The sequence below is a fragment of the Kogia breviceps genome, chromosome 12 (genome assembly GCF_026419965.1).
Source record: "Kogia breviceps isolate mKogBre1 chromosome 12, mKogBre1 haplotype 1, whole genome shotgun sequence".
Lineage (NCBI taxonomy): Eukaryota > Metazoa > Chordata > Mammalia > Artiodactyla > Physeteridae > Kogia > Kogia breviceps.
The window spans coordinates 78754131-78778894 of record NC_081321.1 but is presented as its reverse complement, the minus strand read 5'-3'; the positions used below and the strand labels follow the sequence as shown (position 1 = coordinate 78778894).

The following is a 24764-nucleotide window of genomic DNA, read 5'->3' as shown; positions in this document are numbered from 1 at the left end:
GGCCCGTGAGCCATGGCCGCTGAGCCTGCGCGTCCGGAGCCTGTGCTCCACAACGGGAGAGGCCACAACAGTGAGAGGCCCGCGTACCGCAAAAAACAAACAAACTTATTCTTTCATTCAACAAATTCTTATTGAACACCACTGTGTGCTAATTCTTGGGAATTATAACAGTGAACAAGAGAGACACAGTCTTTTTAAAGAGCTTATGAGTGTGTGTGTGTGTGTGTGCGTGCATATAAATGTATATATGTATGTATATATATGTGTGTGTGTGTATATAGGCAACTAGTGGTATATACATGTGTGTGTTAGATCACACAAGTATGACCAGTATTGTTTAGAGAGTGTACAGGGCAGCTCATAGGAGGGTTAATTAACAAGAGTTAATTTTTTGACTTAAGGAGACCTGAAGTTTAATAGGAATCAACATAACATGGGTAGGAATATTCCCAGCAGAGAGAACAAGCAGTGCTAAAAAGGAGAAGGAAAAAAGACTATAGCATGTTCAAATAACTGAAAAAATTTCAGAATGGTTATAGAGGCAAAAAAAGAGGGGGAGGACAATAAAGGAGTTATGAGGATGAGAGAAATAGAGAAGATGGGTGGTTGGCTGGAGGTGCCCGCATCTTGGACGCCTCAGTCAGTGAGATGGCGTGGATTGAACTATCCACAAGTAGATGATAATCAGTCAATAGGTACCTTTAGTATAATTACCTCGACCCTACCAATTGATATTTATAGCCAATATCCAAGTGTCAGAAGACCAAAGGTATCAAAGCTATTTTAATGAAACCTCCATGAAGAGCACATTAATATATTTAAAAGAAAGAAGGAAAGAAAGAGAGAAAGAAAGAAAGAAAGAAGGAAGGAAGGAAGGAAGAAAACATTATAAGACAATTGTAACATACTTGTCTGGATTAGTTTCTCAACCCCTTAAATTATCATAGAATTCCCCTGCATCTGGGGTACTGAAAGACTTCAAGCTAGAAACTACTACCAATGATTCATATTGCTAATCACTCCTAGTTAAAAACATTTACACAATACTTGCGCCAAGTAGGGGGATTATGAAAATAACTGGTAGCAATTTAGTCCTTTTAGCATAATTTGTAGGAGGTAGATGGATTAGTATGGAAGATCTGTATTTCCTTTTTTCCTTTTCTAGACATACCCTTGATCCTGGGTAGGCTGCCTGAGGAAGGCGTATCTCCATTCACTTTATGACTATTCCAGCATATGTTTGGGGCAGAGATGCCTGTGTCCACTAACCTAGCATGGGTTTTCTTACTGGCACCTTCTTCCAGAACATTATTCTGGTTCTTCCCTTCCCTTTTCCGAGCCAGGGGTAAATTCCACCACTTATTAGCACATTCAATTTTTTTCTCTTTCAAGTATTTTCCATACTATACTGTTTGATTGGCAATGTTTGGCAACATTTTCATTTTTATTTAGTAATATTTTCTTATCATTAACTCCCTCCTTAGCAGATGTGTCTCTATATCACCTTTAGAGTTACCAAGGCTGAAAATAAAGTTTATGACAAATAGGTTAATGTACTTAACAGTTATTAAGTACCTACAGTACACCACATTTCACGCTAAGTGTTGATAGAAATATGGCTAGAGCCACAACTTTTCTGCCCATTGGGTCCCACTTTACTTTTATGAGGAAGGTAGTATCAAGAAAACAAGTGGAAATCTCTAAAAATTTAAACTATCTCAGTGTGTGGCTCCATCAACAACATGTACAATGTTATTCAAAGTAACAATTTTATTATATTTACTCTACTGTGCTTACCAAGGCAGAAAAGTAACCTGATACTCAGTGTGTGGTCCAAAGACCAGCTGCACTGGCATCATCCAGTTGCTGATTAGAAGTTGCAGAACCCCTGATCGCACCCCAGACCTACTGAATCAAACACGCGCTTTACCAAAATTCTCAGGTGGTTGTGTTATATTAAAGTTTGAGAATGCTGCAGAGTACTTTTCATCAAGGGTTAAATGCAGTTAGCATTTACTCTACAGTTAATTTTTAAAAATTAGTTAGCCAGACAGAATATCCCACTATTCCCTTAGCATCCAAATTAACCAGAGTTTGCATCTGTTTGTATGCACATAGACTTAGATTTTTTAAATGAATTACACAGAGATTTATTGAGGGAAAAATGGAAATCTGGATAAATGTGTTTCTATGATATAGCATTTTCCAAAGTTTGATTCATGGAACACTAACTCCGAAAGATGTTAATAGGAACTAGATATGGGGAAATTTTTCTACAGCCTTCAAATTCAGGAAGTGGTGAATTAGTCAAAGGTTTCTTTTCTTCGGGATTTATCAGAACTTTTAATATGCTAGTGTTCATCATAAACCTCCTATAGAGCTCTGAAGTCTGTCTCCCAAATTTAATCAGAGAACGCTTTTCTTACAGAGCATCTTTTAGGACCAGCATTCTACAGAATGCACGGGAAATATTGCTATTGTCTTGTGGCCGTATCTATATGAAGAGTCACTTACAAAGACATATCCTAGAAGAGTCCTTCTGTATGTTTGTTCCTCATTTCCAAGTGCTAGAGCCTACAACTGTATATCAAGGAAATAATAAACTTTATATTTCTATCAGTGAAATAATCACAAACATAATATTAAATAGGCCTGGACAATTACCGTCTATTGGATTATCAGTGACCATGTATCAAAACCCTTCTCACCCTTATTTCCTAGTTTATGTCTTCTCAGGATTTGGAACTACTGAAAACTTGAAACAGCAGGTCAACATTTACTAGAAGTTTATAAATCATAGCTCAATTTAGCCAAAGAAACACTTATTGGAAAAACATCTCTATGGCAGGCACTGCAGTAAGCACTAAATCTGTAAAGATGAAAAGGTCTTCCCTAAAGGATTTTACATTCTAGATGGGGAGATATTTATAGTAACAGATCATTTCAATACACTGTGGTGATGGTAATGATATAATAGTAATAGCTGACATTTATTGAGTGCCTATTCTTTTCTGTTCATTGTTCAAAGGGCTGTATATTTAGTAACTCACTTAACTTTCACAAAAGCAAAAAAGTATTAATGTGCCCCCATTATATGAGGAAAATGCAATGAAAGTGATACATGAAGTGCCTCAAGGAGAGTTTGAGGGTGGTGTGAGGGCAATTAAGGTGATGCTTCCTTAAAAAGATGCCTTCCATACTTCCTTGGTGGCTGTTTTTATTTTTTCCTTTTAAAGTGCCAAAATACAAAGTTTGTCCTACTTTCTAATCAATGATTGCCTTTTTTGCCTTTAATGAGATAATCTAGAAAAAGGGATGAATTGATGTTTATTCTTCCTCACAGAATCTATATACTATACATTGAATAGAATACTTACCTGGGCACATTAATTCATTCAACAAATATTGGTGACATTCTTGGGACTCTATTCACAGTTAGGTAGCTAGTTCCCTGCCAAATAAGCCAAGGACTTATTGGCCCCATGGATGTTCTAGGCTATTTTTTTCTCCTGACAAACATCATGCTAAATACTATGGTCCTTATGTGTACACTTTTAGTTAATGGCCATAAGTTCACCAAAGCTGAATAAACAGGGCCCTGAACCAAATCTACTAGCCAATAGATTTATTCCTGTGAGAAATTAAATCATCTCTGTTCTCACTTCCTCTTTATTTTAACCTTAACTAGAGTCAACTGTGGGACCCAAACAATCAACTACACATTTTCATAGTCAAGAAATTACTTCTGAGAATTTTAGAGATGTTGTTTGTTTTTTTTTTAAGACTAGTGGAGATCATTGAAACTGAATTTATTTCTACAACTCAGAAAAAAAAATTTTTTTTAAGGACAGTGCATTTAACTTCTATAAACACAAGAGACAACGTGAATCTCTCCAGATGAATCTAGGGCTGAGAGCAGAATGGAGGCGCAAACTGGTTGTTAAGATACATGAGAGATATAACTATCACTGGGTACTGAGACACTTGGAGGAATACTGTCTCTTTGTTCTAAAAGAGAAGTCTCTTCTACACAGATGTAGAGAACAAACGTATGGACACCAAGAGCGGAAAGTGTGTGTGTGTGTGTGTGTGTGTGTGTGTGTGTGTGTGTGTGTGTGTGGTTGCGGGGGATGAACTGGGAGACTGGGATTGACGTAATACACTAATGTGTATAAAATGGATAACTAATAAGAACCTGCTGTATTAAAAAATAAATTAAATAAATAAAGAGAAGCTTCTTCTAGAGTAGCTCACTTGAAATCTTTAAAGTCACTTATGTGCCTTTAGTAGCCTATAACCTAAGTAGATTTTCCTATGGCAAGCATATTAAAAGTAGAATAATCCTACTGGACAGTGGCACACTGGCTTTCTAGGGGGGAGAAAGCCCTGATTTGTAGCACTGGTCAATTTCTATGGTTTAAATATTCCCACCATGGGGACTTCCCTGATGGTCCAGTGTAAAGACTCTGCACTTCCAATGCAGGGGACCCAGGTTCGATCCCCGGTCAGGGAACTAGGTCCTACATGCATGTCACAACTAAGAGTTTGCATGCTGCAACTAAAGATCCCGCGTGCCACAACTAAAAGATCCTTCATGCCGCAACAAAGACCCCACACGTGGCAATGAAGATCCCATGTGCCACAACTAAGACCCGGGGCAGCCAAATAAATAAATAATAAATAAATATTATAAATAAATATTCCCACCATGGCCTATTTCAAGCTACCATATATATATTTTTAATATCAGGAACTCAGACTCTAAACCAAAAGTGGGATGGTTTCTCTCCTTTGAACAAAGTCTGGCTTCTACTTTCACAGCCCCCTTATCTGATCTCAAGCACTGTTGCTATCTAGTCACTGGTTCCCAAACCTGTATGTGGACCAGAATCGCTTGGGAAAACTTGCTGAAATATGAAATCTCAGACCCCTGCCCTAGATCTGCTGAATCACAATCTCCAACAGGGATGGAGACAGAAATCTGTATTTTATTTTAAAAAGCATCATTGGTGATTCTGACTCAGCCTTTTGGTCTCCAGGCTAGCATGCGAGAACCACTACACACACTGTTCCTGTTTCTAGTGTGAACTCTGTTCACTTTCATCCTTGGATCAAAGACTTTGAGCTAATTATCATCTATAACTTAATCCACTCCCTGAATTAGCCATATCTCTGGTGGAAAATTCTAAAGGATTACTAAAACTCTGGCTAGACATGTTTTTCCTGACTCAATGATAGATATAAATGCTGGTAAGCATTCATTCAATTATCTTCTCCCACATAAGACTGTCTAACTCAGAACCTCTGCTTTTCTCCAAGAAAATTTCTGGAAGAATTCTAGAATGTCTGTTTTTCATGTAACAGTTTCAAAATAAATACCAAGCAATTCCATTCAGAGGACTCCCTTATTCATAGTGTACAGATTTATTTACCATAAATACCTCATACTTTAAAGTGAATTATTAGAATGAGATCGGGATTTATAATAAAATTAGCTTATCACTACATTGACAATTTACTTTTACTTCCATGTTTACATATTCCAGAACATAGCATTAAACTATAAGTATGTTATGTTGGTATTTAAATAAATATTGAAGCCAGTACACTTCATGAAGTCCCATCCGCCCCCGCTTCCCTATTCTTTTAACATCAAAGGATATGTTAAATGTTCAACGGGTGGGAAATTGATTGGGTATGGAATATTGACAGCTAGTCCATGACATTTTTCTATAGAAAATTTCCCTTCCTTTAGTGGTACACATGGATTGAAACAGATGTTTGAAGAAATGCTTTGTAGAACAGAATTAGTTCTCTTTTTGGGAAATAGCCAGTTAGTTACTTTACAACAAATGAATTGACTTTTATGTCAAGACACAGTCTCTTTCTACATCTAAAGAAAAATCAGCAAATGGAAAAGAAAGTATCATTCATTCTCTGTCAGAGTAAACAACCTCTTGAAGAACTGACATGCCCTTCCTTCTTCCCTGGTGGGACAAAATATATGTAGTAAACTGCCTTTTAGCAGAGAGTGAATAAAAATAAACTTAGCCCTCTGCCCTAAAACCTAAACCAAATGTATACCAAGATACTGGCTGGTTACTTGGTTACCATTACCCTAAGTAGCAAGCTATCTCTGTAAAGAAAGAGTTCTATCGTCCATTCAAATCTCTCTTGTGTTCCTTCTTGCTTTTTCTTTCTTCTTTCTTCTTTCTGGCTTAGATGAAAACTATTCAACTGATGGAAGTACAAGTGCCTTGAGTGGGTGACTATCTTGCCGCAGACCATCTTTCCATCCTTCACAGTCTACTCAGATATCACCTTCTCAACATGGTCCCAAGAAGAATCACTGTCTCTCTCTGCTTGTACCTCTATTTAACAATTATTTCATTCTACCTTTAGCATGGTTATTCTTTACCTTCAAATTGTCTTTGAAGTAAAATTGTCAAATTAATCAAATCCAGAATACCTTATCACAATATCACCTTCCATTTTTCATTCTTGTGCCTGTATTCCAGTCCATCTCAGAAAAGAATTGTTCCCCAAGGGTCATTGACATTTCTTCCAGTAGTAGCTCAGTGGGCTTTTTCTTTCAAATTGTAGTTTTAGCAAATCCACATGAATTCATCTTATGTCATATAAACAACACAGACATCTTTGTTTTATTTTGGAAGCAACTGTGAATGATTCCAGCATAGAACCAATATGAAGTAACTGTTTTTGAAAAGCAAACTTTAAATAAACAGTGACTTGGCAATAAGAGTTGGGAAACTTTAATCTCGGTTTTAAAAAAATCTAGGATGTAAAACCAGAAGGTTAAGAAGTGAAAGAGCTAGGTAAAATACATATATCATTATGTAATAATCATACTAGGACTATCCTTTAAAAAGATTAAATAACATTAAAATTCACCACAAAAAGGAGACATTTTATGGACTGATGAATAATAAAAGTCAGTCAAATTTGGGAAGAGAAGTGGGAGAGGTCATGAATTCTCCAAAATGTCTCCAGAACAGTTAACTGAATAAATAAATAATATGTTATTCTGCATTTGATGAGAAGAAGCATTAAATAATCAAGCAAATAATTATAAAACATCTAAACTCTCAGAAAGCCTAGACAAAACTAGATGGGGTATAAAGAAGAGAACTAGCATTTGTTGAGTGGCTATTATAGGTCAGACACTGTGCTGGGCAATTTACATAAGTTATCTCATTTAGCGATCTTTACGAGTTAGGTGGTATCTTTTGCATTTTATAAATGAGGACACCAAGGCTTAAATTGACTACATAATCATAATTTGTCCAAGTTCACACAGCTGGTCAGAGGCAGAGATTTGAACCCAGATTTGTCTGACCCCAAAGACTTTGATCCAAAGACCTACAAAGATCCGAAGAACTTGATTCCATACTGTGACCTAACTGATGAAAACAAAATGAGTAAACAAAGGCAGAAATAATCGGAAATTTTATATATGTGTATATATATATGTGTGTATATATATATATATATATATATATATATATATATACACACACACACACACACACACACACACACTTGTATTCTTGGATCTTAAGGAATTTAAGGAATTTATTTTTTTTTTATCTTAAGGAATAAGATATTTATTTATTTATCTTAAGGAATCTTAGTATAAGAAAGGTGGAGGTAGGGCTTCCCTGGTGGCGCAGTGGTTGAGAGTCCGCCTGCCGCTGCAGGGGACGCGCGTTCGTGCCCCGGTCCGGGAAGATCCCACGTGCCGCGGAGCGGCTGGGCCCGTGAGCCGTGGCCGCTGAGCCTGCGCGTCCGGAGCCTGTGTTCCGCAACGGGAGAGGCCACAACAGTGAGAGGCCCGCGTACCGCAAAAAAAAAAAAAAAAAAAAAAAAAAAAAAAAAAAAAAAAAGAAAGGTGGAGGTAAATGGAGAGTGCTTCAAATAGACAAACAAAACAATCAGGAAAAGAGAGATACTACTGAATAAATATGAAAGAAGATAACTATTCTCAGATCAACTAGTAAACTGCTCAGGGAGAATACAACAACTTTTTACATATACTTGGAAGGTATAAGGGGACATAGGGAGGGGCAAAGAATAATTTAACTTACCTAGAACAAAGAGTCATAATTAGATATAATTGGATGAAAAGTGAGGAAAGGAATTTCAGATTGATTAATGTGAAAAAAAAACGTTTTGCTGCCAGTGAGAGGCATTTATGGGTGGGGAATGTCTCCCACAGAGTTAGAATAAAGAACTTTTCTTACAAATAATAAATAATAATACTTGACTGAGTGTAGCATTAAATGTAGGAAGCAGTCTTGCACTCATGCAGGGGACAGTCTAGCACTGGGAAGATGCAGAATATCCTGTTCTGTTTGACCATTTCAGTTTTTTATGACTTTGTTGTGTTTGTTCTATTTCTAATATCTTAGTGTTGTAATGCAATGATGCTAAGATACTGAAAACCCGTAAAAGAAATAGTATGAGCCTTTTAGCAGGTTCATCAAAACATAAAAATCATTTCCTGGTTGTTGCTCATTGAGAGGCACATTCATTCAACAGAGATTAAGCTCTGAAAATGGATCAGTCATGGTCCTAGGTTTCGGGGATACAGAGATGAAAAGACATGGCCCCTACCTTCTAGACCTTCACAATGTACTAAGGAGACAGCAATGAGGTGCAAAATCATAACAAAATTACATTGGAGGCCAGAAGACCATCAGTCATTAAGAAATATCTATTAACTGGCTATAATTAATCCATTTTTTAGAAACTCAACAAGGATTTACTCAGTGCCTATCATGTGGCAGCCCTATCCTATTCACGGTATATACAACAAAACAGTCCCTAACCCCATGGGAACAAACTATAAATAAATTTACCCAAGTAAATATGTAAATTTAAAACTGCATTAAGTATTAAGAAGAAAAGGGTACCATGACAGAATCTAGCAGGCGCTAACCCATCAGTTCCATGGAGATAAATGGAGTCAATAGGGATTCTTTCTCCAAAGGAAAAAGGAGTTAGAGATGACCCCAGTTTCTCACTAGATGCCTAGCTAGGAACTAGGCACCTGAGTGGTACCAGAGTGGCCTGGGAATATAGAAGGCCGTCTTTAACAAAAAAGATAATGGTGTATGATCAAACCAAATTCTCCAAAGCAAAATACATTGTCTAAAATTATACTAAAAAGTTTTCCCATAGTAAAATTTGTCTGTACACTCAGAAGTACTTTCTTCAATTTTAACTAAAGTAGCAACCCAGGAATATAAAATCGGCTATTAAGCTTGCTAAGATCTCTTAGATATACTCAGAAATAAATAGGAACTGGCTCAGTTACAACTAGTAAACAGGAAAGGAATGATACAGAAATCAAATTGAGGGTCTGAGCAGTGGTCACATAGTATTAAAAATAAAGGACATTGGGACTTCCCTGGCTGTCCAGTGCTTAAGACTGTGTGCTTCCACTGCAGAGGGTACGGTTTGATCCCTGGTAGGGGCACTAAGATTCTGCACGCTGCGTGGTGTGGCCAAAAATAAGTAAATAAATAAAATAAAAATTCAGTGGGAATATATCAAACAATTGAATTTAAAAAAAATTTTTAGGGCTTCCCTGGTGGCGCAGTGGTTGAGAGTCCGCCTGCCAATGCAGGGGACACGGGTTCGTGCCGCGGTCCGGGAAGATCCCACATGCCGCGGAGCAGCTGGGCCCGTGAGCCATGGCCGCTGAGCCTGCGCGTCCGGAGCCTGTGCTCCGCAACGGGAGAGGCCACAACCGTGAGAGGCCCGCGTATCGCAAAAAAAAAAAAAAAAAAAAAAAAAAAAATTTAAAGGGCATGACTTTTGTATTTATTTGCATTACCCATTTAAAAGCTTATAGAAGACAGATAGGAAATACACTTAAATACCTTATATTTATTTTTAAAAAGCATTCAATAGAGGCAAGAATGAATAGATCTCATGCATAAATGGATCTCTTTCTTTTGAGTGGGATGTACAGTTCAGGAGACATTGCATTTCAGTAACTGATAGGCAAATCCTAATTTAGATTATTTTCTTATTAAATTTACTCTAGTGTAATTTTTTTTTTTTTGAAATTAACATATACCTTGAATATTGTGGAACTAGCTATCTTTGAATACAATGTCTATAACATTTAAAGGATGAATAGAAAGATGCTCCTTAGGAGAGTAAAGGGGTAAACCATATTGTCTTTGAGTAAAGTTCATTTACACTTTTTTCTTTATTATTTGTAGCTATCCATACACTAGCAAAAAAAAAAAAACAACAACAGTTGATAGTAGAAGGAGAAAATAATGCCAAAAAAAGTTAGAAGACTTCATTTTATCTAACATTTAACTTCACACTTAATATAGTAATGACAGTTCCTACTGTCTCCTGTTTGGAGCTACATCTCAAAGTCATCTTCTGTTCCTTCTAAGAACCTCGGCAGGAAGCTGGACAGCTTTCAAAATGGCTTTGATATTAAAAATTCTCCATCAGAAATTCTGTAGGGGCTTCCCTGGTGGTGCAGTGGTTGAGAGTCCGCCTGCCAATGCAGGGGACACGGGTTCGTGCCCCGGTCCGGGAAGATCCCACATGCTGTGGAGCGGCTGGGCCCGTGAGCCATGGCCGCTGAGCCTGCGCGTCTAGAGCCTGTGCTCCGCAATGGGAGAGGCCACAACAGTGAGAGGCCCGCGTACCGGGAAAAAAAAAAAAAAAAAATTCTGTAGGGCCTTGGCCTTTGCAGGAGAAAACAATGTTGGGAGGCTGGGAGGCACAGCTGAAGGAGTGGCTGCTGGGCAGTTGTGAAAGGGCTTGACAAGCAGCTTCTTTCCCAGCTGAGGGCCTTGAACTTTGAGTTCTGTTTTTAGAAAAGCTAAATCAGGAGCAAATACTTTCAGGGTATTTTGCTCCAAGTGTAGCTTTTACTAATAAAATGGCAAAAGCTAGAGCCATCAGGTAATACTAAGGAGTTCTGGCAATTTTTAAAAGGTGGGACGCTAAACTCAGCAGGCTGTTTCTGCTGCACACTTGGCACTGTGGATCATTCTCTGAGTGAAAGATGTGCAGACTCATAGAGCTCAAGTGAAGATGGGAATAAAGATGAAAAGGCAGCAGTGGTCTCCTGCAACTCTACCACCAAAGGCTTTAGCAACCCCATCAAAATAAAGGAAGCCATAACTCTTCCGTTATGTTCCTGGCCATTTTGTACCCATGTTTACATGCTTATTATGTTCATGTAGTTTGACAGCTGTGACTTTTGTCCTACATTCCATGGCAGGGTATCTCCCTATAAGCAGCAGGATCCTAGATAATACCCTACATTTTCTCAACATACTGTGATCCAAAAAATGAGAGTAATAGCCGATTAATTTTTTTTAAGCAGAGAAAGGAACATGTAACAAGAGAGTAACCTAATTCTATGGGATTTAGATTAGTCAAGAAAGCTGTTTGCCACCAATTCCTCACAGGTGCAAAGCAAGGAATTTCAGCCTATTTTGAAAGCCAGTTAGATCATTAATTTCCTTAAAAAACAACCCATATCTATAATGAAGCAGTTATTATTCTTTCCTCTGTGTTTCCATGCACCCTGGTCTACCTCTGTTTTAACATGTACTGCCCTGTAATTATTTATTTGCATATCTCTCTTCCCTCTCTGAAGAGATATGACTGTATTTGTCTTTGTATCTTCAGCCCCTAGCATAATTCATGTTAACACTAAAGCTCAAGAGCTCTTTGGTAAAGGTATAATGAATGAATGAATGAATGATGGACATTTTAAAACCAATGTTTCATCCAGATAACAATAATAGTTATTATCTAAGCATATGGTACCACTAAATGTCTGAAACATTGCTACACATTATACACTATCTCATTTAGTCCTCACACAAACAACTCTATAGCCTAGGTATTTTTACTCTTCCTTCATGAATGAGAAAACTGAGACTTGAGGGGGTTAATTTCACAGTCATATAAGGAGTAAGCCTCATAACCAGAATTTGAACTCTTCTAGTCTGACTCCTAATTTTGTGCCCTTACCAACACTATTACATTGTCTTTGTTCTATTTTATGTCATCCTGATATATTACAGGTACTTTCCAGACAGCTGTATTTATTGTCAGCCTTTGCGATTGAAACAATTATTAGTTTAGAGCCTTACAGATACACGAGGTTATTTAAAAATGTGTTCATCCATCATTTCATTAATAGTTATGTTTCCTAGGAGAAAAGCAGCTCATGTCCTCTTTTCTGTGCATGCTCTATGGAGGGACAATACTTCACAAAATAGATGTAATTACAAATATATATCTGTAATATGTATCTGTAAAATTTGTACAACATTTAGCAATTATCTAAATTCATTATTTGAAGGAAAATTGTGAAATCTTTTGTAAAGTACCCATTTCCTATATCTCATCTGTTCTGGAAGTTTTGTATTACTATGTCATGTTTTCTTATAACAGGACATACCAGTACAGAACATACTGTTTAAAATAAGGTGTTTTCATTATTAAAGAAATCTTGTGACAATAGTGAGGAATTAAAATGACATTTTTCATAATTTTGCTTTGTCAATATGATTATGTGAGAGCAGCCTAGGGCAAATTTTCTTTTGGGGAGTAGTGGTAATAATTACTCCAGTAATGATTTGCTACCTAGGTAGGCCACATAGTTTCTTTTTTTTTTTTTTTTTTTTTTGTGGTACGCGGGCCTCTCACTGTTGCGGCCTCTCCCATTGCGGAGCACGGGCTCCGGACGCGCAGGCTCAGCGGCCACGGCTCACGGGCCCAGCCGCTCCGCGGCATGTGGGATCTTCCCGGACCGGGGCACGAACCCGTGTCTCCTGCATCGGCAGGCGGATTCTCAACCACTGCACCACCAGGGAAGCCCGGCCACATAGTTTCTAAACATTATCTGGTTACCAGGCAATTTTTGTCTGTCAAGAACAATTTACCACAGCTGTATACACCAAAAGTGGTAATGAAACAAATAATTAAGTTTCGAATAATAGTATATGATGTCAGTTCAATCTTTACTATTGGGTTTTATGTCTAACAAGGAGAAGACAGAGCTGAAATCAAGGATTTATGTCACTGCAAATTGGGTTCTAATTTGATGTTCATCATGATGAATGCTTAAAAAGTAAGTGCTTGGGTTGCATTTTAGAATCAACAACTTGGAGGATCACAACCTGAACCAGAATCTAAGAAGAACCTTTTTTCCCCCCAAGCAAGAAGAAAATATATTTGCATTTTGGAAGAAAATAAGAAATGTAGATTATATGTGTCAGCTATTGCCTGCTATACAAACTTCAAGAGATAGGTATGCAAGGCAAGCCTCCATGTGCAGTCCGAAAAAGTATGCCATGAAAGGTGTCAGGGCCTTCTGCCTGAAACTAGTTCTGCATAGTTTCCAAATGGTATTTTTATCTTGTAATTATGTGAAAAGTCACATTGACAGAAATCCACTAGCACATGTGATAGAATCACATTCTTCTCTGGCCATTCCTGAAATGTGTGTAGGTTTTAAAATATATGGCAGGGCTTCCCTTGTGACGCAGTGGTTGAGAATCCACCTGCCAACACAGGGGAAACGGGTTTGAGCCCTGGTCCAGGAAGATCCCACATGCCGCGGAGCAACTAAGCCCGTGCGCCACAACTACTGAGCCTGTGCTCTAGAACCCACGAGCTACAACTACTGAAGCCTGTGCACCTAGAGCCCATGCTCTGCAACGAGAAGCCACTGCAATGAGAAGCACGCACACCACAACGAAGACTGGACCCTGCTCACCACAGCTAGAGAAAGCCTGCTCGCAGCAATGAAGACCCAACGCAGCCAGAAATAAAATAAATAAATTTATTTTAAAAATAAACAAATAAAATAAAATACATGGCAGTACAGAGAGGTCAAATCCTAGCAAGGACTGGTTCTTCTCTTAGAGTAAAAGATAATGGTGGTGGTGGTGGAATACCATATAATAATAGATGAGAGTCCTACATTGTCTTTCTTCTGGCTCCCTGTCTGCTGTCAAGAACCAAGTTGACTTAACTGAGTGATACAGTAACTATTGGTTTAGTCACCTCAAAATGATGAACTGTTTATACTGGATTATGGGATTTAATTTAAATTCATAGCATTTTGATACATTCATGTTACATATTATATAATACCTCCAAATTATTTAATTAAAAACAAATGAAAGATCAAAAGTGCTTTGCTATCTTAAGAGAAAATGCCTAATGTTTTCATAATGAGGCCCAACCAAAAGAAAAAAATCTGGGGATTTAATGTGGAAATAGTGATCACCGTAACTGTATGAATTAAAATAAAACTGGTCTCCTGAGAAATTCAGTGTTTTAGAAGCAAAATGTTTACTGTTAGGTAAGTTTGTTTTTAATCTTGTAATAATTATTCTTCTAAATTATGAATCTCTTTAAGGGCCAAGACTGTCTTATCCCTAGGAGTTTGTTCAGTATTTAGCACATAGTAGATGCTCATTAAATGTCTGTTGAGTAAGTGAACAGATAAATAAATGCTGCCTTAAACAAACACACACATTGTTATCCTTTCAAACAAAATCTATTATGGTGTTTTCCTCCTCTGCCCTTTGTAGTTTTTTAATTTTTTTATTTTATTTTATTTTATTTATTTATTTTTTTTTTTGTGGTACGTGGGCCTCTCACTGTTGTGGCCTCTCCCATTGCGGGGCACAGGCTCCGGACGCGCAGGCTCAGCGGCCATGGCTCACGGGCCCAGCCGCTCCGCGGCATGTGGGATCTTCCCGGACCGGGGCGCGAACCCGTATCCCCTGCATCGGCAGGCGGATTCTCAACCACTGCGCCACCAGGGAAGCCCTGTAGTTGTTTTAAATCACTGCTTTTTAATTCAATTAAACAGTCTGTTTTAGAACAATAAACCAATAGAAAATAGGAAAAGATCAAGAAGACAGACTTCACAGAAGAGGAATAAGAATAAAAACAAACAAAAACAGTCTTTTTTTGAGCAGCCATAATTTGCTATTTGCTAATTGCCTGTTAAGTGCTAGGGACATACATTATGTCTCATTTAACTCTCAGTACCACCTGGTAAAATAGAAATGCAGGGCTCATAAAGGTAAAAATTTAGCTAGGAGTTGAACCCAAGTCTACCTCCACTAAACCCTTCAGGGGATAGGTGAGTGAGACCCATGCTCACCTTCAAGGAATTTACATACTGGTTTGACAGAGAAAAGTAAACCTCTGACTCTGAAATGCAAAGTAGAAGTGACCAGAGCTATAAGAAGAAATGTTATTTTTAAAGCACTAGAGGGTTTCAAAGAAAGGATGAAATCATATTCAACTGTGCTGAAATAAGGAATGACTTCTAAAAGAAGGTAAACTTGTCCATTAGATGGGTAACTGGAATGGCTGCTTTGGGCTTCATGCTTGGTGAGGTGGGAGAGGGTAGCAGAGGGAAGGGTGCTGCATCTCCTTTCTGAATATCACTGAATATCAGTTTTGAAGTTCTGTCTTTACAAGAAAGGTACAAATAGAGCTGCTACCTTGAGCACTTCCACTGCTCCAAATGGTTGAATTGCTTTGACCATACCCTTCCAGCGACAACTTTAGGGGTGACATTTGAATAGATCTTAAAGGACGTGTAGAATTTTGAAAGATAGATATAGGAGAAAAGATTTCCCTATTGAAATTAATAAAGGTACAGAAACAGGAAAGATTGGGGTTTCATTTAATTAGAATAAAGGCTATCTGTAAGAATTCATCCCATTCAATTAGAATAAGCGCTATAGGCAAGAGAGTAATGAAAACTAAGACTGGAAAAATGGGCTAGGGCCATAGTATGAAGGAACTTAAATGTTTGATTAAGGGGCAGTTGTATTTTGTAGACTACAAATGCTTCGTAAACATTAGAATTATTAACTAACACATGTTGGTTGAGTAAGCAAATAAATGAATATTCCCAAGAAGATAATTTATACCTTTTTTTTTTTTTTTTTTTTAAAAAAGGCAATATTCCATGCCCTTACTGTAGTGGTTCTCAACCAAGGAGAGCATAAGGGAGGAGAGGAAGGGTGTCTTTCACATATGTAAGATATAAAGAACTTTTGCAGACTTCTCACATTCCTGCTGGTTTGAGAACCACTGCGCGAATGATTATAGGCTTAACAAAATTAAAGAGATCTAAACAGAGTACTACACCATCAATACCTGCATTTCTTCAGCTCCTGTTCTCACAAGTCACCAACACCTTCCTGTTTGACAGCATTACTGTCCTAGTATAAATCTTATGTGACCTACTCATTCTGTGTTGTCTTACACTGTTAATCACTTGAAACTTTCTCATCCTTTGGTTTCTATAACAACACCTACTTGATTCTTTTCCCTCTCTATCTTGTCCTTATCTGCTTTACAAGTTACTGCTCCTCTAACTGCCTGGACCAGTGTTCCACCCTTGGTTGCCTTCTCACTCTATACACTATCCCTGGGAAATCTCATCCAGCCCTCCTAGTTTCAATTCCCATCTGCTGACAGCTCTCAACACTGTGTTTGGGACCCCAACCTTCTCCTACACTTCAGATTATTATTTCCAGTTGCGTATTATAACTTATTAGTGCATCCTTCAGACATCTCAAACTTAATATGTCTAACCTTGAACTCACCCTCTTCTCCCTCCCTTCCCTATCTCCACCCCAACATGGATTCACCTATCCCAACCTGCTCTAGTCATTCACTTTCATAAACTACAAACCTTAAAATCCTCCTCAGTTTCTGTTTGTCCCTCAGCAATGCATTCTTCCTCCTCATCCAGATGGCCTCTGAACCCTATCAATTCACAATTAAAAAAAAAAAATGTTTGTCACATGCAACCTTTTCTCCCATTCCTTCATCTGCTGTCTTAGTAGAGTCCCTTGTGCTCTCTCATTTCTTTGGTTTCTCTGCCATCAGTCTTTCCCTACTGCAGTCTATTTCACACAATGACACCAAAGTAACTGTCAAAATTAAATTATAACCATGTCATAATTCTGCTTTTTTAACATTTTACTTCCTATGATTCTTTATACCCATAAGACAAAATTCAACTTCTTGCGTTAGGCCCTGCCTCAGTCTGGCTCCAAACGTAACTCTACAGCTTTTTCTTCAGCCTCATCAGCTCCAACTGCTTTCCACTCAATGTACACTCTAGACACACTAACCTTCTCACAGTTCCCAAATAGGCCCTTTCACATATGACTCCTACAGCCTGGAATGTCCTTCAGGTCAATTCCGTAAATTCTTATTTGGGCATCTACTATGGACCAGACTCTGTTCTGGGGCATAGAAAGCAAAAACAAGAAGATAAAGATCCTTCTGTCAATGAGTTCAGAGTCCAGTAATAAGGGAGACAGGCACATAAATAATAATGCACTGTGATACACACAAAATAGAAATATATACAAAGAATAGAGGCAGCATAGAAGAGACGGTGGTTAATTGTCTGGAAGGCGTGGGACAAGGAAGGGTCAAGGTAAAGGCAATGCAGGCACAGCCAGGGGCACTGAGGCATGAAAGAGTTTCATGTTTTCAGGAAGCAGGAAGAGCTTCCACATATAATGCAGAAACAAAATGCAATGAGGATGAACCATACACTTAAAAATGGTTAAGATGGTAAATTTTATGGTATGTGTTTTTTACCACAATTAAAAAATTTTTTAAATTATTTAAAACAAATGCAACGGGGAGAGAATCTAAAGACAGGCTGAAATAAGCAACTGCCTGTCTTCCCCTCCTTTTCACCTTGCAAATTCCTACTCATCTTTTAGGATCAACTCAGATGTCTAAATGACCCCTCCTTTGTGGATCCTATGTGAGACCCTCAGCTTGTGCACCCCTCCTCTGTGCTCTTATAGAGCTCTATTAGAGTGCTAATCACAGATTATGGAAATGTTTTGTTTATTCCTCTGTTTCCCCCACACAGATATGAGCTCCTTGACTCATATCCGTGAGTCACCATAACTTATACAGGCAAAGACTATATGCTTCTACAAGAATTATCTAATGAATTCATTAGTTATTTAATTCACTATTAACTAACCATATGCCATACACTATACTAAGTGCTTTATATACGTGATCTCCTTTCACCCTTACAACTGTATGTGGGTAGATATTGTTCTCTTTTCCATTTTATAGAAGAGAAAACTGAGAAAATGAGAGGCTAGGTATCTTGCCAAAAGTCACACAGTTAGTAGTTGATGTGAAGCCAGATTGAAGCCAAACAGAGCTTTTAATGACAAAGAAAGTAATCAATAGAGTAAGTTTCCAAGGGCATAAAAGAGGGAGTGGGATCTAGAAAGTTAATTGAGAAGATTCAGAAGGAACAGCCGGCTGGGCAGGTGTCAGACTCCATGCTATGCACCTTGCTGAAGTAATTTCATTTAAAATAGTTTCATCCTCATAAAATCTCCATGTAATGTAGATACCCAAGTGAAGAAACCAACATGCACAAAAGTTAAATTTTTTGCCCAAAATCACAGAGCTTGTGAGAGACAAGGCCATAAAGCAAGATCTCTTCCAGCTTTCTCATTTGATTCTTAGAGAAAAGCGTGGAAAGTTGAAGATAAAGAGATTTTGAGGTGGAGAAAAGATTACCTGATGACCTTATCAGTGAATCAGAATCTTCAGACCAAGTGGTGAGGGTGAATTAAAAAGCCTGGAGAAATTTTGGGACACCCACTGTGAGGAATTTTATTTAAAAAAGAAATAGGCAGGGACAATTGAATAAATAGGGCTAATAAGCATCAGTTAGGGGACCCTACTGAGGTTAGGGTACACAAATTTGTGATAAACCCAACAAGCACCTGGTTTTTTTCACTTTGTTCAGCTACTTTTGCTAGCCCATGAACAAAGAAAGTGTTGGGGATTGTCAAAATAAGCAGTAGGCAATCGCAGGAGTTGGGAGAGGGCTGAGGGGAAGGACTTTTGATTAATAAAAAGGACTTGCAGAAGTGGCTGATTATAGATTCTAGTCTGAGGAGCTGTCTTAGCCCATACAGGCTGCTATAACAAAATATCATAGACTAGGTGGCTTAAAAGATAAATGTTTGGGCTTCCCTGGTGGTGCAGTGGTTGAGAGTCCGCCTGACGATTTCCTGCCCTGGTCCGGGAAGATCCCACATGCCGCGGAGCGGCTGGGCCCGTGAGCCACGGCCGCTGAGCCTGCGCGTCCGGAGCCTGTGCTCCGCAACGGGAGAGGCCACAGCAGTGAGAGGCCCGCGTACCAAAAAAAAAAAAAAAGATAAACGTTTATTTCTCACAGTTGGAGAAATAACTGGAGGTTGAAGTCCGCAATATGGTGCCAGCATGGTCCAGTTCTGGTGAGAACTCTCTTCTGGGTTGCAGACTGCCAACCTCTGTTGTTGCCTCACATCCTTCACAAAGAAGAGAGCTCTGCATTCTTCATTCCCTTATAAGGGCACCAATCTCATCTCCCCCAAATTGTATCCAAACCTCCTAAAGGCCCCCCACCTCTAAATACCATCACATTGGGGATTAGGCTTCAACATACAAATTTGAAGTGGGGGGGACACAAACGCTCAACAAATCAAATTAAGCTTTCTTCCTATACCAAACCTGAACTCTCCCAGTTGTATAGGGTTGGAGAAACAACTATCATCTTATCTGGGGTCACTATAAATTGATGACTACTAACCTCAAAAGGTGGCCCTTATGCTGCTGGCAATTATGCTTCACTTCCTAAGTGTCTCATTCACTCTCCCACTCCCATTCTTCATCATCTCTCTCGCCTGATGACCTTGCTTTCTATTTCATCCAGAAAATACAAGCAATCAGGAGACTTCCCTGGTGGTCCAGTGGTTAAGAATCCGCCTGCCAATGCAGGGGACACGGGTTCAATCCCTGGTCCGGGAAGATTCCCACATTGCTGCAGGGCAACTAAGCCCGTGCGCCACAACTACTGAGCCCGCGCACTGCAACTATTGAGCCCACGCACCACAACTACTGAAGCCTGCCTGCATGCTCTAGAGCCCTCACACTGCAACTACTGAGCCCACATGCCGCAACTACCGGAGCCCGTGCACCGCAATGAGAAGCCACTGCAATGAGAAGCCCGCACACTGCAACGAAGAGTGGCCCCCACTTGCTGCAACTAGAGAAAGCCCCGGCATGGCAACGAAGACCCAGCACAGCCACACACACACACACACACAAAATGCAAGCAATCAGAAGAAAAATCCCACCGGCTCCCACCACTGCATTTATTCACTTCCCTGCATTTGTATCCATATGCTCTGCCTTCTATCCTATTACTATGAACTAATCATGCTCCTACCCAAGTCCAACACCTCCTCTTCTACACCAAATCCCATCCTTTTATTCCTCACTCAAGTATCCCTTTAAAAATTCTCCCATCTCTCTTCTACTCATCAATTTTTCCCTTTCTACTGGATCATTTCCATCAACATCAAACATGCTGTAATTTCCCCCATCTTAAAACAATCAAAACAGACAAAAACTCAAACCTTCACTTCAGTTCATATATCCATTCGGTATTAGCTACCACCACATTTCTGTGCCCTTATAGAAAAGCTCACAACAGAACTGTCTGTTCTCATGCTCAGATCACTCTATTCCCATTCTCTCCTGAGTTTTCTTCAGTGAGGTGCGCCACTCACTGTTACAGTGAAACTATTCCTGTCAAGGACACCGGTGGTCTTCATGCTGTCAAGTACAATGATCCATTCCTGTTCCTCATCTTCTTGGACCTGTCAGCATTTAACACAGTTGATGTCGTCCGCCTCCTTGAAACTTTGTTTGGCTTTCACAACACCACGTGCTCATGTTTTTTTCCTTTCTCACTAACTGCTCCTTCTTTGTTTTCTTTGCTCATTCATTCTCATCACCCCAAACAAAAGCCATTCATATTCAATGCCTTTAATTTCAGGATAAATTAGGTGGTTTAGCAGCAGATGTGCTTTTCTGATGATATCTCCTTATCTGTCATTTAATTAGCTTTCATTCATTGAGCATACACCAAGTGGGTAAAGGAGGAGCCTCAGAGATATGCTGTGTGGTGAAGGGAAGCCAGTTTGGGATGGCTGGGCCTAATCTCCGCAGATAATCTGGTCACTCATTGGTCCTTGTGTGTCCTCTCTGTTGTAGTGTGTTCCTGTCATCCAGTTGGATCAGCTGTCCTTCCTTTCAGCTCAGTGACCTTCTGTGACCCCAGCAACGGTGACTGCCCTTGCAAGCCTGGGGTGGCAGGGCCACATTGCGACAGGTGTATGGTGGGATACTGGGGCTTCGGAGACTATGGCTGCAGGCCTTGTGACTGCGCAGGGAGCTGCGACCCTCTCACAGGAGACTGCATCAGCAGGTGAATGTGCATGGCTCTTGCTCTCACCTCTGTGTCTTTCAGATTATTTTGAAGATCTGGTAGTGATTTGGAAAACGTTGCATGCCGCTAGTGGAGTAAAGATGTATTTGCACATCTCATTTAAAAAATTTTTGTCAAATTGCAGAGTCAAGTAATGTGTTCTTGTAAGATTCTAGAGATGGCCTGGTTCATTCTGCAAATAAATTATTCTTTTTAACAATAAGCCCTTTACAACACTATTTATTTCTGAAAAGTGAAAGGATGGGAAGGTAGCTAATAAGGTTTAAATCTCTAGAAATATATTCATTTCATTCAAGTTCTAAGAAATTCCTTAATAAGTTCTTCATCGTTTTCTATTTTATTAGCAGCACAGACATAGACTGGCATCATGAAATTCCTAACTTCCATTCCATGCACAATAAGAGTGAACCAACCTGGGAGTGGGAGGATGAGCAAGGATTTTCTGCACTTCGACATTCAGGTGAGACAATAGATATTACTGGGTCTAGTCATGTTCCTGGGTCTGGTCTTGAGTAACAGTGATTCATGACAAACCAGAGAACAGATTTTGGATCTTATAAGGGGAACTACAGTTCTAAGGTTAACAAAGTAGTGACCCCCATAAGTATAAAACTCTTAAACATAGCTAAATAGTATTTAAAAAGCTTTTGTTTATTTTCTGATTGTTAGAATAACATGTAATTAGTACAGAAAATTTGGAAAATGCAGAATATCACAGTGAAAAAAAAAACCCCAAATCTCACTATCCCACTGTGAATACTTTGGTGTGTTTCCCTCTCTAAGATTTTTTTTTTTTTGCTGTGGACCATTTTTAAAGTCTTTATTGAATTTGTTAAAATATTGCTTCGGTTTTATGTTTTGTTTTTTGGCCACGACGCATGTTGCATCTTAGCTTAGACCAGGGATTAAACCCGCGCCCCCTGCATCGGAAGGTGAAATCTTAACCACTAGACCCCCAGGGAAGTCCCTTCCTCTCTCTAAAATATACTGTTTTACACAGTTGAGAGCTAACTCAATGGAAATGTACAGATTCATTTCAAGGAAAAACATTCTTACAGACCTAGTGTAATTCAGTATGTACAAAGCAAAAGCTAGCAGTGAACTCCTTATGTTTAAAGCTTTTATCCAACTATAAAACAAAAATAATTTTACAACTAAATATAAGCCAAATAAAACTAATAAAATTTAAATTAACATTAATTGAATATGAAAAATGATTTTTACTGAAGCCAGAACACTGTTTACTACATAAATATGATTCCTTGAGTTTATCAAGTCTATACTACTCTTTATTCTGCTTTAATTTTCCTATGATGCTTACCTGTTCTGTCATTTGAGGAGCATGCTGTGATACTGGCGTGAACACATAATTTCTGTGTGCATCCTATCTCTATTCTTTTCTCATAGAAACTCAAGTGGTTCTATTTAGCATCAACTTAAATCATATCACAAATACAAATGTGGACAAGAAATCTTGTTGTCAGCATTTGGTTGTAAGCTGCTCACCAAATCATCCAAATAAAACTTAAAATAACATATTAAAATATTTTTTATTATTAAACATGACAAACCCCAAAAATGTGATATGAATACCCATATGAGCACCTTCTAGTGTTATCAAATCTTAATTTTGCCATAATTGCCTCATATTTTCATTTAAATTATACAGATGCATTTGAAGCCCCTGATGTACCAATCTACAAGTTGACGAGCCTTCCTTACTCCATCGAATAACCACTAACCTGAACTTTGGTGTTCATCATCCACTTTCACATTTTTACTATTTTACTATATATATATATATAAAATAGTATATAATTAATATATTTATATATTTATGTAATGTTTTAAAAATCTCATGTGCGTGATAAGTTACCTACCCTTAAAATTTTTTTTTTTTTTTTTAGTTAAATGTACTTTTTTTAGATTTATCCATTCTATTATATGAATACAACACTCTGTATTCTCCCGTTGTTTGCCATTTAGGTTATTTCCAATTTCCAGTTTTCCACTATTATATATAATGCTACCATGAATGTTCTCTTATATGTGTTATATTGTGTACTTGAGAAGGAGTTTCACTAGATCAGGGGCTGGCAAACTACAGCCTTCAGGCCAAATGTGGCCTGCCATCTACTTTTCTACAGGCTAAGCTGCCTGCTCTAAGGTTTTTTTGTTGTTGTTGTTGTTGTTGTTGTTGTTGTTTTTGTGGTACGCGGGCCTCTCACTGTTGTGGCCTCTCCCATTGCGGAGCGCAGGCTCCGGACGCACAGGCTCAGCGGCCATGGCTCACGGGCCCAGCCGCTCTGCGGCATGTGGGATCTTCCCGGACCGGGGCACGAACCCGTGTCCCCTGCATCGGCAGGCAGATTCTCAACCACTGTGCCACCAGGGAAGCCCCTGCTCTAAGGTTTAAATGGTTACTTTAAATGGTTATATAAGTACCTACATAAAAACTTTAATTCTTCCCCATGGCCACAAAGCCTAAAATATTTATTATCTGTTCCATTATAGAAAATGTTTGCTGACCCTTGTTCTGAGGTACAATCTAGATACTGTTGGGTCACAGTGTGCTTATTGTCAAATTTACTATTTACTGCCAAATAGCTCTCTCAAGTGGTTGCATAAATTTGCATTCCACCAGCAAAGTATGACACCCTGTTGTTCCACATCCTCACAAATAAGTACTTTGTACTTATTTAACAAATGTCTATATAGCACATACAAGGGGCCAAGCAGTATTCTAACTCGTTAACTCAGGCACAGTTTAACTCACTCAATATTTATTGGACTTCTAAAACTGATGTTATCAAACCTCTAAATTTTTGCCAATCTGATGGGTGTGAAACGGGATCTTGCCATTTTAATTGCATTTTCCTGATCAGTAATTTTTCGTGGTTTCTTGGACTTTCAGGTTTCTTTTTCTGTGAATTTCCTATTTGTAAGTTTCTTACTAATTTGTAGGAATGCTTTATAGTCTCATTCATTTAACAAATATTTATTGAATACTCATACTACGTGCCAGTGCTGTAAATCTAGTAATTGAACAGACAAAAACCTCAGTCTCCAAGGAGTTCACATTCATGCAGAGGAAGACAGCTCATAAACAAGTAAAATATTTAATGATGTTTAATATAATAGAGAAATAAAGCAGGGATGTGGGATAAGAAATACTTGAGAGGGACATACTTTTAAATGGGGTGATCAGAAAAGTCCTATGAAAGGACTTTTGAGAAAAAAACCTGAGGAAGGTAAGGGAGTGAGCTATACAGATAACAGAGGAAAGAGAGTTTAGACAGAATATACAGCAAGTACAGAAACCCTGAGGTGAGACTAGGCCTGGCTTATTTAGGAAACAGCAAGGAGGCCA

The 24764-nt window shown here is 38.7% G+C and overlaps 1 protein-coding gene across 5 annotated transcripts in view; it reads left to right on the top strand.

The window, feature by feature from the left end:
• The window catches only part of NTN4 (netrin 4), a 111103-nt gene that overhangs the window by 71548 nt on the left and 14791 nt on the right, over positions 1-24764 (top strand). For 3 of the 5 annotated variants that reach the window (XM_059080284.2, XM_067009917.1, XM_067009916.1), the window contains 2 exons: positions 21160-21373; positions 21739-21854. In XM_059080284.2, the coding sequence (XP_058936267.1) occupies positions 21160-21373; positions 21739-21854 (330 nt within the window). The remainder of the gene's footprint in view (positions 1-21159; positions 21374-21738; positions 21855-24764) is intronic. The other 2 variants (XM_059080285.2, XM_067009918.1) reach the window with 1 other exon arrangement.